At 37.3% G+C, this 16,612-nt stretch overlaps 1 protein-coding gene across 5 annotated transcripts in view; it reads right to left on the bottom strand.

The window, feature by feature from the left end:
- RHBDD1 (rhomboid domain containing 1) overlaps positions 1-16,612 on the bottom strand; it is a 201,228-nt gene that overhangs the window by 53,531 nt on the left and 131,085 nt on the right. Inside the window, exon 7 of one of the 5 annotated variants that reach the window (XM_032754185.2) lies at positions 11,435-11,635. The exons of the other annotated variants lie outside the window; for them this stretch is intronic. Coding sequence (XP_032610076.1) covers positions 11,481-11,635 — 155 coding nt within the window. The 3' untranslated portion in view covers positions 11,435-11,480. Of the gene's footprint in view, positions 1-11,434; positions 11,636-16,612 lie in introns of those variants that run through there. 5 annotated transcript variants of the gene reach the window in all.

The raw sequence follows: 16,612 nt of genomic DNA on the forward strand, positions 1-16,612 counted from the left end.
AAAGAGCTTCTGCACAGCAAAAGAAACTATCATCAGAGTGAACAGGCAACCTACAGGATGGGAGAAAATTTTTGCAATCTGTCCATCTGACAAAGGGCTAATATCCAGAGTCTATGAGGAACTTAAACAAATTTACAAGAAAAAACAACCACATCAAAAAGTGGGCAAAGGATATGACAGACACTTCTCGAAAGAAGACATTTATGTGGCCAACAAACATAGGAAAAAAAAAACTTATCACTGGTCATTAGAGAAATACAAATCAAACAACAATGAGATACCACCTCATGCCAGTTAGAATGGTGATCATTAAAATGTCAGTAAAAAATAGATGCTGGAGAGGACGTGGAGAAATAGGAACACTTTTACACTGTTGGTGGGAGTGTAAATTAGTTCAACCATTGTGGAAGACAGTGTGGTGATTCCTCAAGGATCTAGAACCAGAAATACCATTTGACTCAGCAATCCCATTACTGGGTATATACCCAAAGGATTCTAAATCATTCTACTATGAAGACATATGCAGGCGTATGTTTACTGCGGCACTACTCACAATAGCAAAGACTTGGAACGAACCCAAACGCCCATCAATGATAGGCTGGATAAAGAAAATGTGGAACATATACACCATGGAATACTACGTAGCCATAAAAAAGGATGAGTTCATGTCCGTTGCAGGGACACGGATGAAGCTGGAAACCATCATTTTCAGCAAACTAACACAGGAACAGAAAACCAAACACCATATGTTCTCACTTGTAAGTGGGAGTTGAGCAATGAGAACACATGGACATAGGGAGGGGAACATCACACACCGGGGCCTGTCAGGTGATGGGAGGCTAGGGGAGGGATACCATTAGGAGAAATACCTAATGTAGATGACAGGTTGATGGGTGCAGCAAACCACCATGGCACATGTATACCTATTTAACAAACCTGCACATTCTGTACATGTATCCCAGAACTTAAAGTATAATAATAATAATAATAAAACCAGATTTGATCTTGTTTCCACTATCCTCAAGATTAAACACAAAGCCTTTAAACGCATCATACTGAGCCCTTCACAACTTGATTCCTACTTATCTCTGCACTCTGATAAATTGCAATCCTGCCCCACAAATCTCCCCATGAAAAATACATTGCAGCCACAACCAACTTAGTTCCTCCAACAGACTATCTCCCTATTCCTGGGCTTTTATCTATTTTCTTTGCTCCCCTCACTCCTCTATGAAAACCCTTCACTAGGGTCTCATCACATTCAAGGGGAAACCAACATAGATAGGCCATGGCCAGGAACTCACTAATTCAAATTTGGCATCAATACCCAGATTGTCCAAAACTTAGACTTTAGACATTGATTTATACAACAAAGGATGTTCACTACCTAAGTATTCTGTCAATCTTTAAGCCAAATAAGGTGACAGAAAATATTATCACTACAGCCACTCAGAAGGAAAATCTATAAATTCTGAGTTTAGAGTGAATGATATCCCATTTGTATACCTCTCTTTTCTATATAATTTTCATTGTATTTTTTTAAGTGTTAAGTAGTTGTCTATTCGTGTAACTGCAAACAGCAGAGAAAAGACATGCTTTTCAGAAAACACAAGTCTTGGCATTTTTAAGGAGAATGCTCCTGTGGTCTCATTATTCTGCCAGTTAATTGATAGGAAAGAACGTCCTAATTGCTTATTAACTCTGACAGTGTCCCCCTAGCCTGGTGGCAAGGTCTAAGAGATACAGAATGCACAGCAATTGTACAACTGCTGCTCCTCTAGGGGCACAGAGCCTTGGGTTCAAGCAGCTACAAAACAGCAGATGTTTTTTATGTTGGTTTTAAAAAATCCTTTCTAAAATAGAGTAAAATTTGGTAGTAGGTTATTTTCTCCTCAGAGTAATAAGATGAACCACACTGCTGATTAAGTATTATTTTCTTGGGCCAAAACATCCTTCACAGCCATTGCATATGGAAGTCATCCTTGGTTTAGACTGAATCTGCCAAAATGACAACTGATTTAAGAGGCACTCAGTGCTCTTTCACTTCCACCCGCCCCTGTCGCTACCACCAGCAAGACTATACTGAGCAAAGGCATAACAGAAACAAGCTGTCAACACAGGCCAATGGCCTGTCAACAATGGCCACTTGGATCCCTTCCTCAGAGCACACAGAGAAATCCAGAAGTCCACTGCACAGGTGCGCCTATAGACCAAGAAGCACTGTTTATGTGCTTTTGTAATATATAAAACTTTAAAATAACAATGAGCAAATAATGAAGGCTACCAGTGGGGGATGAAATGCAGCAGAACCTGACAAATGTCACAATCTCAAAGTTATATGCAAAATAGGCCTTACTAGGCCTGCGTTATGTAAGTCAGAGACTTATTTCCCTCCTCTCCAAAAAGCATGCTCTAGACAACAGTAAATTACTTGAGGTTTAAAATTTATCTTCGTCATAGCACAGTGTGCCAAAAGAAGGGCCTTACTAACCCCAAGAGACCCAGCTTACTTAAAGACATAATGAAGAGAGGAGGTGTTCTATATTGATGTCACTTCTAGAGTACACTTATTAAACACTATCTCCTGTAATGTTCATGGGCCAGCTACATTTTATTTTAGCATCATGCTAGCCAGAAGCAAGTGTTTCCCTTTTAGACTCATTGAGCTGAAAATTAAAAACTACTGGGCTTTGGGTTGTTCTGGTTTGATCTGTAAAGAATCCCAATGCAATGATTCAAGAGTCAACTCATATCATGATTTGTTTCGCTTGTCTCCTATGACTGCACACTGAGGCCATCTGCAATTTTTCCAAAGCAAATAATTACAGTGTAACTTTAATCAGTTTAATATTTATAGTAATCTTTATAACTTTGCACAATTTGGGCCAGGTATCTATCTATCATAAGGAGATCTTTGGTCCTCTGATTGAGATTCGTGAAGATACACAAACACATAACTCTCACATCTGGCTCTCCATAACTAAGTACAACACAATTATAGTTTTGAATCACTGGAGAACTGCCATGAGATGACACTAGACCACTTTGAGAGCTGTTTGTGACTGTATAATAAATGGAAACCAACATATGACTCTTGGTTTTTCTCACCAGCAACACAGCACAATATAATGGATGGGAGAATGTGTATAACTGTGAGTAAGATTGTTTAAGACAGGCAGAGCAGACAACAGTGGAAATTCTCATGTGAATAATTCCCATTATTAAGTAACTGGAGTAATGGGAAATAGCTCAACATAAAATTGTAATGTCTTAAGGCACACTTAATGAAAGCACATTTATTCTTTTCTATTATGAATCATTTCTTTTCTAAAAGGAAAACTATTAAAGACAAATTAAATTCTATTTAAATTAACAATGCAAATATCCTTAATTCAAATGTCACTAATATATTTATATTAAAAACAAATCTTTTCAAACTTTTATATGCTACAATTTTGGTAGAAACCAACGGCACCCCAGCAGATTACTTCTGATTGTCTGCAGTAAGCATTTTTTGGGGGTACTTATCCTATGAGGTACTCAAGACGCAGGCTTCTTGTGTAAGGAGGGTGTTCCTTCCCATGCAAATGATTTGCTTAACAATTTTTAATTTCTTGTCAGGAATTTTTCCTTAAAAAAATCCAAACCAACCAAACAAACAAACAAAAAAAACTTAGCCAAACATATATGAACAGGTAAAGACAAAAGTAAGATAATTGTCATTGCTATCTCTATAAATAATGCAGTCTTTTTAATTTAGCAAAGAATTATCAATAGTGGCCACACATACCTCTGAGTTTTCGGTTTTCTGAATTCAAGATGATCACAACGGCCAGGCGCAGTGGCTCATGCCTGTAATCCCAGCACTTTGGGAGGCTGAGGTGGGTGGATCATGAGGTCAGGAGATCGAGACCATCCTGGCTAACATGGTGAAATCCTGTCTCTACTAAAAATACAAAAAATTAGCCGGGTGTGGTGGCAGGCGCCTGTAGTCCCAGCTACTTGGGAGGCTGAGGCAGAGAGAATGGCATGAGCCTGGGAAGCGGAGCTTGCAGTGAGCCGAGATTGCACCACTGCACTCCAGCCTGGGCGACAGAGCAAGATTCCGTCTCAAACAACAAAAAAAAGATGATCAAAACAGCCAATCTAACTCCAAGAATACAAACGTCCTCCAGCTAAGTTAAATGGGCCAATTATATGGCGGGCTACAGACTTACAAGAAAACCATGTTAATCTCTACTTTAACTGACAGCTCAGTAGCAGCCTAGATATACTTTTTCTGAGGAGGCTATAATATCGTATAATGTAAAAAGTGTCCCAACTAGGAATAGAGACATCTGGCCTTCTAATCTGATATTTACCACTTAGAATGTGACCCTGAAAAAGTCATTTAATTTCTCTGTGCCTCTGCCTCACAATCTAAAACAATGAAAATAATTTAAAATATTTATTTTATAGGGTTCTGTGTGGGTATGTGAATCTTCTCAGCATAGTCATTACCACCTAATACTCATTAACCTGGAAGGAATTTCACCAAAATATTTACAGTGCTTTCCTCTAGGTGCTTGTGTTATGGGTATGTACACGGATATAACCCAAATGAGAAGTGGCTTTTCTACGTTTGGTGAAATTATAGATTACTTTTTTGACTTCTTGCTGGTTTGTATTTTCCATAGTGTAAAAATATTACTTTCATAATCAAAACAAATGCTACACAAAATCTAAAAGACCAGAAATAGATAAGCTCAAGTACCATTTTCATCTCTCTCAGGCTCTCAGCATGGTCCACCTTGGGACCATTTGGAATTCAGGTGGGATTTCTAGAAAAGTCAATTCCGATAGCAAAACAAAACCCAAACTGCAGACTCATCACAGCACAGGTATAACAAGTGTTAACACACATATATCAGAACTGTTTCTCACACTTCATCACCTGCTTGTCTCCTACACCTCCAAAGGCCAGGTGGACTTGCCCCTGCCAGCAGGAGGAGGGCTGAGAGTCCATTTGCAGTCAAGCCCAGAAGGCTGAAGGCTGATGGAGAAGTGCACTTGAGGTTCAGCTCTAGGGAGACTCATGGGAGCCCTAGAAAACGTGAGTCTAGGCCGGACGGGGTGGCTCATGCCTGTAATCCCAGCACTTTCACTTGAGATCAGGAGTTTGAGACCAGCCTGGCCAACAGAAATCCCATCTCTACTAAAAACAAACAAACAACAAACAAACAACAAGAAAGCTTTGCTGGGCATGGTGGTGCATGCCTGTAATCCCAGCTACTAGGCGGGCTGAGGCAGAAGGATTGCTTGAACCTGGGAGGCGGAGGTTACACTAGCCGAGATCATGCCACTGCACTCCAGCCTGGGCAACAGAGCGAGATTCCATCTCAAAAAAGAAAGAAGAAGAAAATGTGAGTCTAACCTAGCACTTTCCAGAGAGGTTCTGACTCCCAGGCTTCCCACAGACCAGCCTAGGGAACCAACCTACTTCACATCTGTATTCCTAGGGTAGGTCACTGTCAACAGTAATCCTGACCACAGTTAGTGGGCCAGTATACTGTGACAGAGAATTAAGACTCTTGTTTTCTCTGTTTCCTGATCTGAAACCAATGTGTCAGATATGATGACTATAAGTTTGCTTTCAGTGCTAGCATATTACAGTTCTATTTGAAAACGGTACTGCCTATCTCATTCTCCATCATCTATCCACTTTAGAAACAATTTGAATTATTTTTTAATTAAAAATTTTAATGAATTATAATAATCATAGGTAATTGTGGGAATATAATCATGTCATGAGATACACAGACACACACATATACACACACAAATAAATTGAGCAAATGATCACAGTAATATATCCCTTCCCAAGACTTAAATGGCAGTTATACACTTAATATTTTTTAACAATGTGGCTGTTTATAAACGCCAAAAGAGACAATTCATAGTTGAAGATAAAAATTTTAAGTCAAAGCCTTTTAAAATGTTACAGACGCTTTTTTTTTTTTTTTTTTTTGAGATGGAGTCTCACTCTGTCGCCCAGGCTGGAGTGCAGTGGCGCGATCTCAGCTCACTGCAAGCTCCACCTCCCGAGTTCATGCCATTCTCCTGCCTCAGCCTCTTGAGTAGGTGGGACTACAGGTGTCTGCCACCATGCCCGGCTAATTTTTTGTATTTTTAGTAGAGATGGGGTTTCACCGTGTTAGCCAGGATGGTCTTGATCTCCTGAACTTGTGAGATCCGCCTGCCTCAGCTTCCCAAAGTGCTGGGATTACAGGCTTGAGTGACCGTTCCTGTTACAGACACTTTTAATGTGTATAATCAGATAGTTTCTTTTGGTGTGCAGAAGCTCTTTTAGATCCTTTTTGTCAAGTTTTGCTTTTGTTGCAATTGCTTTTGGCACCTTCATCATGAAATCTTTGCCCATAACTATGTCCTGAATGGTACTGCCTGGGGTATTGCACTAGCCTGATCAAATCCCAACAATTGCCTAGGTTTTCCTCTAGGGTTTTTATAGTTCTGGGTTTTACTTATAAGTCTTTGATCCATCTTCAGTTGATTTTTATATAAGGTGTAGGGAAGGGGTCCAGCTTTAGTCTTCCACATATGGCTAACCAGTTCTCCCAGCACCATTTATTAAATAGAGAATCCTTTCCTATTGCTTTTGTCAGTTTTGTCAAAGATCAGATAGTTGCAGGTGTACACAGTCTTATTTCTGGGTTCTCTATTCTGTTCCATTGGCCTATGTGTCTGTTCTTGTACCACTACCATACTGTTTTCGTTACTGTAGCCCTGTAGTACAGTTTGAAGTTGGGTAGTGTGATGCCACCAGCTTTGTTCTTTTTGCTTAGGATTGCCTTGGCTATTTAGTCTTTTTTTTTTTTTTTGGCTCCATATGAATTTTAAAGTAGTTTTTTCTAGTTCTGTGAAGAATGTCAATGGTAGTTTAATGGGAATAGCATTGAATCTATAAATTGCTTTGGGAAGTATGGCCATTTTCATGATATTGATTCTTCCTATCCATGAGCATGGAATGCTTCTCCATTTGTTTGTGTCCTCTCTGATTTATTTGAGCAGTGGTTTCTGGTTCTCCTTGTGGAGGTCCTTCACTTCCCTTGTTAGCTGTACTGCTCGGTATTTGTAGCAACTGTGAATGGGAGTTCATTCGTGATTTGGCTCACAGCTTGTCTGTTGTTGGTGTATAGGAATGCTAGCAATTTGTGCACATTGATTTTGTATCCTGAGACTTACTGAAGTTGCTTATCAGCTTAAGAAGCTTTGGGGCTGAGATGATGGAGTTTTCTGGATATAGGATCATGTCATCTGCAAACAAAGATAGTTTGATTTCCTTTCTTCCTAAATACCTTTTATTTCTTTCTCTTGCTCGATTGCCCTGGCCAGAACTTCCAATACTATGTTGAATAGGAGTGGTGAGAGAGGGCATCCTTGTCTCGTGCCAGTTTTCAAAGGGAATGCTTCCAGCTTTTGCCCATTCAGTATGATACTGGCTGTGGGTTTGTCACATATGGCTCTTATTATTTGGAGGTATGTTTCTTCAATACCTAATTTATTGAGAGTTTTTAACATGAAGGGATGTTGAATTTTATTGAAAGCCTTTTCGGCATCTTTGAGATAATTATGCGATTTTTGTCTTTAGTTCTGTTTATGTGATGAATTATGTTTATTGATTTGCGAATGTTGAACCAGCCTTGCATCCCGAGATGAAGACTACTTGATCCTGATGGATAAGCTTTTTGATGTGCTGCTGAGTTAGGTTTGCCAGTATTTTGTTGAGGATTTTTGCATTGATGTTCATCAAAGATATTGGCCTAAAGTTTTCTTTTTTTGTTGTATCTCTGCCAGGTTTTGGTATCAGGATGATGCTGGACTCACAGAATGAGTTAGCAAGGAGTCCTTTTTTTTTTTTTTTCTTTCATCTCTTTGTAATAGTTTCAACAGGAATGGTACCAGCTCTTCTTTGTACCTCTGATAGAATTCAGCTGTGAATTGTCTGGTCCTGGGCTTTTTATGGTTGGTAGGCTATTACTGCTTCCATTTCAGAACTTGTTATTGGTCTCTTCAGGGATTCAATTTCTTCCTGCTTCAGTCTTGGAAGGGTGTATGTCCACGAATTTATCCATTTCTCCTAATTTTCTAATTTATGTGCATAGAGGTGATTAAAATATTCTCTGATTGTTGTTTGTACTTCTGTGGGGTCAGTGGCAATATTCCCCTTATAATTTCTGATGCTACACAGCAAAAGAAACTATCAACAAAGTAAACCAACTACAGAATGGGAGAAAATTTTACAAACTATGTATCTGATAACGGTCTAATGTCTAGCATCTATAAGGAACTTAAACAACTTTGCAAGAACAAAATCCATTAAAAAGTGGGCAAAGGACACGAAAAGACACTTTTCGAAAGAAGACATACATGTGGCAAAAAATCTATGAAAAAAAGCTCAACATAACTGATCATTAGAGAAATGCAAATAAAAACCACGAGATACCATCTCACATCAGTCAGAATGTCTATTACTAAAAAGCCAAAAAATAACAGATGCTGGAGAGATTGTGGAGAAAAAGGAACGCTTTTACATTGTTGGTGGGAATGTAAATTAGTTCGGCCATTGTGGAAAACATTGTGGTGATTCCTCAAAGATCTAGAAACAGAAATACCATTCGACCCAGCAATCCCATTACTGGGTATACACCCATAGGAATATAAATTGTCCTATTATAAAAACACATGCACGTGTATGTTCACTGCAGTACTATTCACAATGGCAAAGACATGGTATCAACCCAAATGCCCATCACTGATAGACTGGATAAAGAAAATGTGGTACATATACACCATGGAATACTATGCAGCCACAAAAAATCCGAAACCACGTCTTTTGCAAGGACATGAGTGAAGCTGGAGACCATTATCCTTAGCAAACTAATGCAGGAACACAAAACTTAATACCGCATGTTCTCACTTATAAGTGACAGATAAATGATGAGAACACGTGGACACATGGAGACGAATAATGCACAATGGGGCCTATTGGAGGGTGGAGGGCAAGAGGAGGAAGAGGATCAGGAAAAATAACTAGTGGATTACTAGGCTTAATACCTGGGTGGTGAAATAATCTGTACAACAAACTTCCATGACACACGTTTACCTATTTAACAAACCTGCAGTTCCTGCACATGTACTCCTGAACTTAAAATAAAAGTTAAAGAAAGGAATTGGAAAGGCTCAAATTAAAAGAGAACAAAATTTTATTCACTGAAAATATCAACTATTGAGTTTACAAAACAAAGTCTGGTGTCTTCAGCTCAAAAAAGCAGGTACTGTTTTATTTTTCAGTACAGATACATAGTATAAAAACATGTTCACACCTTCAATTTTTGTTGAAGGAAAAGACAATATCGATTGCAATTTTAAAGTACTGTATGATGTGTCTTTTCCAAATTAATAAATTTTTATAAAAATGACAAGAGTTTGTGAATCAGGCCTAAATAAGTTTTCTTCAATTATATGTGATCTCATTAAATACAGAATATACACATCAAAAACTTCTGAGGCTAAAAATTATATGAATAACTTGAGTATCTAAATCATTGTATTATAATCAACTTCGTTTTCTGTAAATTCTTGCATAACTTAGGGAATCATGGTTGCTGAAGTAGAGAATGTCACATATTGATAAGTAAAGCAATTACCTCACTTGAAGTCAAAAGTTACTATATCTCCTTCCTAAATCTAATATATTGCTTAGCTGAACTAAAATAGGTCGTTTAAATTGCTTGTTGTTTGGCAGAAAGAAGAATATTTTTACCTTGATAGTAATGAACAAGATTTATTCATTTCTATAGCCTACAGTGCTTAACTGCCTATAATGCTGACACATATGAAGGGCTCAAATAAGGTTCTGTTGAGTAGCAGAATAAATGATGATACTGAGCAACATCATGAGTGTTCAAAGAAATATTTCTGAAATCATTAAGATTTGGTAGCCCAAAACGTAGTTTCTATCAGTTGTGGGGGATATGGGTAGAATTAATTCATTATAGTTTTGTTTACGCTTTTATTGTTAAATCTTCTCATCAGCATCCAAATAATGCCTTTCAATAAATGATTATTAGGGGGGTAGGTGGCAGAGAAAAGATTACATATAAATTAATTCACAGATAACTGTTAATGTCAGTTTCCCAAACATTTAAATTCCATGTATCTCTCTCTCTCTTTTTTAAAGCAATGGCTGGGCTTCAGTTAATATTTTACATTATTGAAACTAATTTCATAGATTTGAAAAAGTATAGGTAGATATAAATACAATCTAAGATACAAGTACAATCTTATAGCACCGTAAATGTAGATATAACCACAATCTAGATATAAGCACAATCTGTTGTAAAATTTCACATCTAGATACATTCTCAAATATCAAACTTTTATTCACTGAAATGAAAACCTTCAATACACACAGCAGCAAGTAAGAATCAGTAATCTAAAGCAAGTGTTGTTTTGCACTGAAATTGCTTTTAGACAATCTGGCAGATGGTATTTTTTTATTACATAGAAAGTTTTCCTGGGGGAGAACACACCAAATTACTTTTTTAAAAAAAGAAGTTAGGTGGTCACACAGAATTAGTCGTACATCTCTGTCCTGGCTGTAATGTTTCTGCTATGCCAAGCAAGGCAGCAGTGGAAATTTGCATACATTAAAAATTGCCAATTGCATTATGCCTGCACTGGGCCAATAAAGGCTCGTATAATCACACAACTGAATAAAGTACTACCATCTAATACATGTGTTTATCAAGTTAGATCTGCTTTGTATAGCTGTTTGAATTTATGTTTTAGAGATCCTTCATCTGTAAGCCCTGAGACTTATATGTCAAAAACTCACCAATATTCCTGACATCTCCTGAAACTGCCATCTCTTTTTAGCTATGTCCTCTTCAGAATAATGGAACTGGAAGAGACTCTGAAGCATACCCAATTTGATTCCTTCATTATAAAAAAAATAAAATAAAACTGAGATCTGATCAGATTCAGTGACTCACACAGCACAAATAAAGTTAGTTAATGGTTATGCTAGGAATGAAACTCAGGTCACTGAAATTCCCGTCGTTTTTTCTTTGTAACACACCACCAAAGGTGAAAAGAACATCAACATAATTTATCCAATTTTTCACAAAAATTTCCATACAATAAGACAAATGTTACTTTTACATACCTTGATGTTGCATCAGAAAAAAGAAAAATGTAAAACCTAATTAAATAAATTATCTCCCCTTTTTAACTTAAAGCATATCTCAGTTGGTCCCTATGAATATATGATTGCTTATAAACAGGATTCAAAGGGATCATTAAATGCTGTGTTAACAAAGCACTACATATTAATTTGAAATCTAAATATTTTTTCTAATATGGCTTTCCCGGTTTTTACATCTAGAGACTAAGAAACAAAGCAGCAATCAGTTTCATTCTCAATCCAAGACTTTTGTAGTATATTCCACCATAGTTTCATATGCGCTACCCAGCAACCTCAACTGTGTAGTGCAGGGCTGGGGGTGACAATTCTGCTTGATTTTTTCACAAGACAGCCAAAGTGTGACTGTGGCCATTTGCCTTTCAGAAGAATCTAAGAAAAGAAGCACAAGTTACTCCACATGTCAGTTAAGGATTTCCGGCTTCAACCAGTACCCATGCTGCACGCTGGCAGATAGAAATTGAAAACGACAGAGCTTTGTACCCAGCACCAGCTTAACCTGGTGGCAGGCTATTAAAAAAAAAAAAAAGAAAAGAAAAAGGCACAAATTATGCATGGAGGGATGTGGCGTTGGGGGAGAAAAAAAATGCAATGAGCTAATGTTCCTAGTTGGCATCTGCCTTTTGACTCAAAGAAAAAGATGGCTCCTTTCCAAAATTTTTCTATTATTGTGGTATCAGCTGCCTCTTGGATTCATTTATAAAAGCTGAGACTGCCAACAGAACAAGACAAGATTTCTGTTAGTAGCAGTAAATGTTCTAGCCCCTTGAAATAATAGAAATTTCAATATTTCTTCTACAAAGGCAACTTAGGCATTATTATTCCTGGCATGATCTTTAGGACATGTAATTATGGCCAGGTACTTATGAAATACGATAATAGAAAATTCTGAGGTTAAAAGTTGCTACCTTGATTTTTCAATGTACTCTTACAATTTATTTAACTAAAGAAAAGTTTGAGAGGACAGTCATGCATCACTTAACCACAGGGATATGTTCTGAAAAAATGTATTATTAGGCAATTTTGTCATTGTGCAGTCATTATAAAGTGTAGTTACACAAACCTAAATGGCATAGCCTACTACACATGTAGGCTATATGGTATGGCCTATTGCTCCTAGGCTACAAACCTCTATAGCATGTTTCTGTGGTGAATACCATAAGCAAGTGTAATGCAATGGTAAGTATTTGTGTATCTAAACATACCAAAGGTACAATAAAAATATAGTTTTATAATGTTATGGAACCACTGTCACATATGTGGTCTGTTGCTGAGCAAAACATTATGTAATGCATGACTACAAATAGTACTGGATGTTTCTCTGGGGTACTGGCATTCTTTCTACCAAATGAGCTTGTTAGTGGGTCTTTTCAAAACTCAGTATTATTGGTAACTATTACATTAACTCCTTAGTCTAAAACCTTGGAATCCAAGAGAGAATTATTTACCCAGACATTTAAAAAGAAACTATAGTTTCTATCTATTTCATGATGGAAAAATCCTCTTTACGTAAGAAAACAAAATTGGTAAATAGTATGCAAGAAATGATAATTTAAACCCCAATGAAGAATAAGGAATGCTCCTAGCTTCCTCTTGGGATGCAGAAAGCTGGAAAGGGCATCACTCTCATCCTTACAAAAAACATAAATGCTACATAATCCATAAATTAACTTAATTTGTTTTTTTTAATTGGGCAGCCTCCCAAGCCAGAGTAGGCTCAGAGAGACTACCTAATAACTTTTCTTGAACCCATCAAAGACCTGAGGTAGTAGATCAACCAACTAAACAAATGTAAATCTAAAATGATACATGAGCACTTCCTCACCTAGGACAGTCTCTGCTGGACACCAGTGAAAAAATTTTGGCCAAATTGTGAGAAGATTGGTAAAGGCTGACTGTAAGCAAGCAAGGGAACCCAGAATCCCTGGGGGGCTATGATATAAAGAAATTCACACCCACTTTCAGGCTCTTCTCAGAACCTCATCTGGTCTCACAAGAGAGACTAGTGAGAGTCCAGAGAAAGCATCCTTTGTCATTATGGTACAGTCCTGTGGGAAAAGAACAGCACCCACTCCAGGAAATGTATGAAAGGCTGCCCAGATCCTTCTCCCCTAGATACCCTATGGAATAGTGCCTTAAATGCCTGAAAGAAGAGCAAAAACCACTGATAGGGTTTGGATGTGTCCCCACCCAAATCTCATCTTGAATTGTAATCCCCATAATCCCCACGTGGAGGTAATTAGATCACAGGGGCGGTTTCCTCCATGCTGTTCTCGTGATAGTAAACGAGTTCTCATGAGATCTGATGGTTTTATAAACCTCTGGCATTTCCCCTGCTTGCACTTACTCCATCCTGCCACCCTACAAAGAAGGTGCCTGCTTCTCCTTTGCCTTCCACCATGATTGTAAGCTTCTTGAGGCCTCCCCAGCAATGTGGAACTGTGAGTCCATTAAACCTCTTTCCTTTATAAATTACTCTGTCTCAGGTATTTCTTCATAGCAGTGTGAGAACGGACTAGTAGAACCACCATTTGCCTTGGGGAGCTAGTGAAAACATATGGCAACTTTAAGAAGGGAAAAGGAAAAAAAACAAAACATACCCTCTAAATCTCAAGAACACTGAGAAGGCCATACTGCCAAATCCAGGGAATCAGTAACTGCTTAAGACTATGGCTTAATCAGGACATACCCATAACTTGCCTCTCACCACCAGACTACAAAGCATAGACAGACAAGTAATTGCAGTATACCACCGGGAGAGGGACAAGGGAGAGGAAGGAGATCCTATCCGAGTCACAGCACAAAACGAGGACCTGAAACTGAAGTTCAAGCAGGTACCGAGAAAAACCCTCTGGTAAATCAGGCCCATCCTTAAAATAAGGTGATGGTAAAGGAATTTGAAGTCTTTGATGTGTCCAGAGTAACTATTGCAACAATAGGTATTCAATATTGCTTATAATTATTGCATGTAATTCAAAATACTCACAGAATTCATTAAAACAAGTAGACAATCAGTAGGGATATAGAAGACCTGGAAAAAACTATCAGCTAAGTTCATCTAAATAACATTTAAATAGAACATTCTATCCAACAACAGCAGAATACACATTCTTTTCAGGTGCACATGGCATTTTTACCAGGATGAAGTGTAATACAGCACAACCAGGTGAGATTTATCCTGGGAATGCAAACCTGTTTCAGCTTTGAAAATCAAAGTAATATAATATGCTAATAAAAAAGAAAAAGTATATAATCATCTCAACAGATAGAGAAAATATTTTTAAAATAGCAAACCTCATCCTACAAAAAAAACATAAAATACTTAGGTATAAATCTAAGAAAACATGGAGGATCTGCATGATCAAAACTATAAAACACTGGTCAAAGAAATCAAAGACCTAAGTACATGGAGAAATATACCATATTCATGGATTGAAAAACTCATTGTTGTTAAGATGTTAATTTTCCCTAAACTGATCTATAAAGTCAAAATCTTAGTAGGATTTTTTTTAGTAGATATCAACAAGCTTCTTCTGAAATTCATGCAGAAAGGCAAAAGATCTAGAATAACCAAAGCAATTTTTAAAAAGAACTAAGAGGATCCATGCTGATTCCAGGACTGATTATACAGTAAAGGAAACCAAATCATGTAGTATTGGTGAAGGACAGATTTCCACACAGATCAATGAAAAAAATACAGAGTCCAGAAATAGATTTTCAATTTTTTTATTTCAATAGCTTTAGGGGTACAAGTAATTTTTAGTTACATGGATGAATTGTATAGTGGTGAAGTCTGAGATTTTAGTGCACTCATCACCCGAGTAGTGTACATTGTATCCAATGTGTAGGCTTTTTAATCTCTCACCCCTTTCTCACCCTTTCCCCTTCTGAGTCTCAAAAATCTGTTAAACCACTCTGTATGTCTTTGCATACTCATAGTTTAGCTCCCACTTATACGTGAGAACATATGGCATTTGGTTTTCTATTCCTGAGTTATTAATATTTAGAATATTGGCTTCCAGCACCCCCACCCAAGTTGCTGCAAAAGACATTATTTCATTCTTTTTTATGGCTGAGTAGCATTCCGTGGTGTATATATACCACATTTTCTTCACTCATTGGTTGATGGACATTTGTTTCCATATCTTTGCAACTGTTAACTATGCTGCAATAAACATACACATGCAGGTGTGCATAATGACTTCATTTGATATAATGACTTCTTTTCCTTTGAGTAGATAATCAGTAGTGGGACTGCTGAATCAAATGGAAGATCTACATTAGTTCTTCGAAGAATCTCCACACTGTTTTCCACAGAGGTAACTAATTTAAATTCCTACCATCAGTGTATAAGCATTCCCTTTTCCCCACATCCACACCAACATCTTTTGCTTTTTGACTTTTTAGTAATGACCACTCCAGTTGGGGTAAGGTAGTATCTCATATTGTGGTTTGAATTTGCATTTCCCTGATGATTAGTGATGTTAAGCATTTTTTTTCATGTGTTTCTTAGTCATTTGTATACATTCTTTTGAGGAATGTCTATTCATGTCATTTGCCCAGTTTTTGATGGGCTTATATTTTTTCTTATTGATTTGTTTGAATTCATTGTAGATTCTGGATATTAGTCCTTTGTCAGATACGTAATTTGCAGATATTTCCTTCCATTCTGTGGGTTGTATGTTTACTCTGATAATTATTTCTTTTGCCATGCAGAAACTCCTTAATTTAACTGGCTCCCATTTATTTATTTTTGTTTTTGTTCATTTGCTTTTGGGGTCTTAGTAATAAATTCTTTGCCGAGGCCAATGTCCAGAAAAGTTTTTCCTAGGTTTTCTTCTATAATTTTTATGGTTTCAGGTCTTAGATTTAAGTCTCTAATTCATCTTAATTTTTTATATGGTGAGAGATAGGGATACAGTTTCTTTATTCTGCATGTGGCTATCTAAGTTTCCCCAGCACCATTTATTGAATAGGGTGTCCATTCCTCAATTAATGTTTAAGTTTTGTTGAAGATCAGCTGGTTTTAAGTATTTGGCTTTATTTCTGGGTTCTCTATTCTGTTCCATTGGTCTTTGTATCAACTTTTATATCAGTGCCATGCTGTTTTGGTTACTACAGCCTTGTAGTGTAATTTGAAATCAGGTAATGTGATGCCTCCAGATTTGTTCTTTTTGCTTAGGACTGCTTCAGCTATTCAGGCTCTTTTTTGGTTCCATACAAATTTTTGGATTTCCATTTCTGTGAAAAACAGTGTTAGTATCTTGATAGGAATTGCATTGAATATTTAGATTGCTTTAGGCATTATGGTCATTTTTATGATATTGATTCTTCCAATACTTGAACATG

This window comes from Hylobates moloch, unplaced genomic scaffold (genome assembly GCF_009828535.3).
Source record: "Hylobates moloch isolate HMO894 unplaced genomic scaffold, HMol_V3 SCAFFOLD_1, whole genome shotgun sequence".
Lineage (NCBI taxonomy): Eukaryota > Metazoa > Chordata > Mammalia > Primates > Hylobatidae > Hylobates > Hylobates moloch.